Source organism: Xenopus laevis, chromosome 3L, assembly GCF_017654675.1.
Source record: "Xenopus laevis strain J_2021 chromosome 3L, Xenopus_laevis_v10.1, whole genome shotgun sequence".
Lineage (NCBI taxonomy): Eukaryota > Metazoa > Chordata > Amphibia > Anura > Pipidae > Xenopus > Xenopus laevis.
In genome coordinates, this window is record NC_054375.1 from 160,396,980 (window position 1) to 160,399,403 (window position 2,424).

Below are 2,424 nucleotides of genomic sequence, written 5' to 3' on the forward strand. Positions count from 1 at the left end.
TTAGCTGTTCTTATTATAATGACAGTTTTTGGGGATAAAGCACACATGTTTAATACAAGAGTTGAGATCACTCAATGTCCCCACTCATATCAATTTGTTTATTGCTAAAATAATTGTTATATTTGTATAAAACATTATTTATTCATCTAAAGAAAAATGAATGAAAAACAAAGGTGAATCATTCACATATCATATATAAATGTCCATTTTTATATCTAAGCATATTTGCATAGTTTATTTAATTTCTTGAGAAGGGCTTCTTTCAAATCTTTATTTCTCAAGCTGTAAATAAGGGGATTAACCATAGGAATTACTATTGTGTACAACAGAGAGAGAACTTTGCTAATGGCTGGAGAATGTTTTCTAGATGGAAACAAGTAAATGGAAAGTAGAGTCCCATAAAATATGGAGACCACAGTCAAGTGGGAGCTGCAGGTGGAGAAGGCTTTTTGTCTCCCGATATTGGACACTATCTTTAGGATTGCATGGGCAATACACATATATGATACAGTGATGAGTGTAAATGGTAGAAAAATCAAAGTGACTGATAGAAAAAATGCTTCAATTTGCAGTGAGAAAGTGTCTGAGCAGGAAAGTTCTAGTAGAGGTAATAAATCACAATATAAATGGTTAATGGTATTTTGGTCACAAAACTGTAGTGTCCCTATTAGATACACTGTAATTATTGTAATACCAAAGCCAAGAAGCCATGAAATTAAAACTAATTTGACACAAACACTGTAATTCATTATAGAAGTGTAACGCAGTGGGATACAGATGGCCACATATCTGTCATAGGACATTACTGCTAGAATTAGAAGGTCAGAAATTTCCAAACTGCAGAAAAAGTAAAATTGAGTGATGCAGCCAACAATGGACAATGTGGCTCTGTCATAAATTACAGTTTGGAGCAGAGTGGGGACAATATTTGAGGATTCCAGTAGATCAGACAGGGACAACTGCTGGAGAAAGAAGTACATGGGGGACTGGAGGTTCCGGCTGGAGGACACCAACACTATGATGAGGACATTCTCCCAAACTGTAATAATGTAAATCAAAAGGAACAGAGAGAACAGGGGAATCTTCAAGTTGTGGAGATTCTGAAATCCCAAGAGAACAATCTCACTGACCAATGTCTGGTTCTTCTCATTCATTGTCTGACCAGAAACAATGTACAAAAGATTAAAACGTCAGTATTATCTTTCCATTATTTCCATTATTATCCAGAAAGTTTGCTGCATCCCTATCTGCTTCTCATTCATATTATAATGATTTAATTTTATTTGGTATCCAATGTAGACTTTGCTGTTGTTTTTGAAAAAAAAAAAACTCTACACGAAGGGGCAGATTTATTAAGGGCCAAATTGAAAATTCGAATTCAAATTTTTGAAATTTTTTATGGTCAAAACTCTCAAATTTGAATTGCGAATTATCCAAACTCGTTTCTAATTTTAATTTGAATTCGAATATTGAGATTTATCATACTCTGGCCTTTTAAAAACTATAATTTGACTATTCACCACCTAAATCTGCCTCCAAAATAACAATATATTTCTTAAATGAACCTAAGCTCTTGGAACATAAAAAAGAATATGACTGGGAAAGGTACATAATGTGGCAAATTATGATGTTTTGTTATGCAGTGCAGTATATGAATAAATCGATATTTTACTTCTGTAATTTGTGCATTTTTAAATATAATAACATAGATAGACAGTAAATAACAAACAGACTATTTACTAAAATCTGAATTTATCTAATATTTAATTGATTCAATTGAGTAACTGAAGTCAAGTACTACAAAGTATCAACACACCCGCAGGTTAAATAATGTATCAATAGCCAACAAACGTTTGAGGACTTACTCAGTGGTAACAGAGTTCAGGTTCAGGTGCTTTCAGGTGTAATTAAAATTCCATTCATGGAATTTTAATTACTTGTGTAATTCTGAAAGCACTTGAACTGGTTAACTAGAGGACTGCAGGGTGGCGACAGTCAACACAAACTGTTACCACTGAGTAAGTCCTCAAACGTTTGTTGGCTTTATCTAATATTTATTTTAAAACCAAGCTCCCATCCCTGATTTTAGCTTATTTATTAATAAAAAACACAATTTAATTGAAATATGGAAAAAAAAAATCTCAAATTTTTCTGGCTTTGTACCGAATTACTCAAATTTTTTGAGTTTTTGCCTGAAAACCCAGAAAATCCAGAAAAAGAGGGATTTTTGGGCTAAACCCACCGCACAACACTGAAACTTCAAATAGAAATAAGTGCCTCTCCCATTTACTTATACAAGACCTCGACAGGCCTGAGATGGCGTATTTATGGATCTGGGCTTTTTTTTAGCATTAAGGTATAATAAATCTTGATATTGATTTTTTTTTCTCTAAAACAATTTTCCAGTAAAAAAAAAGTTGGATT

The 2,424-nt window shown here is 33.0% G+C and overlaps 1 protein-coding gene across 1 annotated transcript; it reads right to left on the minus strand.

Annotated features, from left to right (window-relative positions):
- Positions 1-215: 215 nt before the first annotated feature.
- LOC108710528 (olfactory receptor 11L1) lies at positions 216-1,154 on the minus strand. Its single transcript, XM_018251662.1, has one exon. It carries the CDS (start codon positions 1,152-1,154, stop codon positions 216-218), a length of 939 nt encoding a protein of 312 aa, XP_018107151.1.
- Positions 1,155-2,424: the final 1,270 nt, after the last annotated feature.

Coding starts and splice junctions, on each gene's coding strand:
- LOC108710528 (XM_018251662.1), bottom strand. CDS start 1,154: ATGAATGAGAAGAACCAGACATTGGTCAGTGAGATTGTTCTCTTGGGA.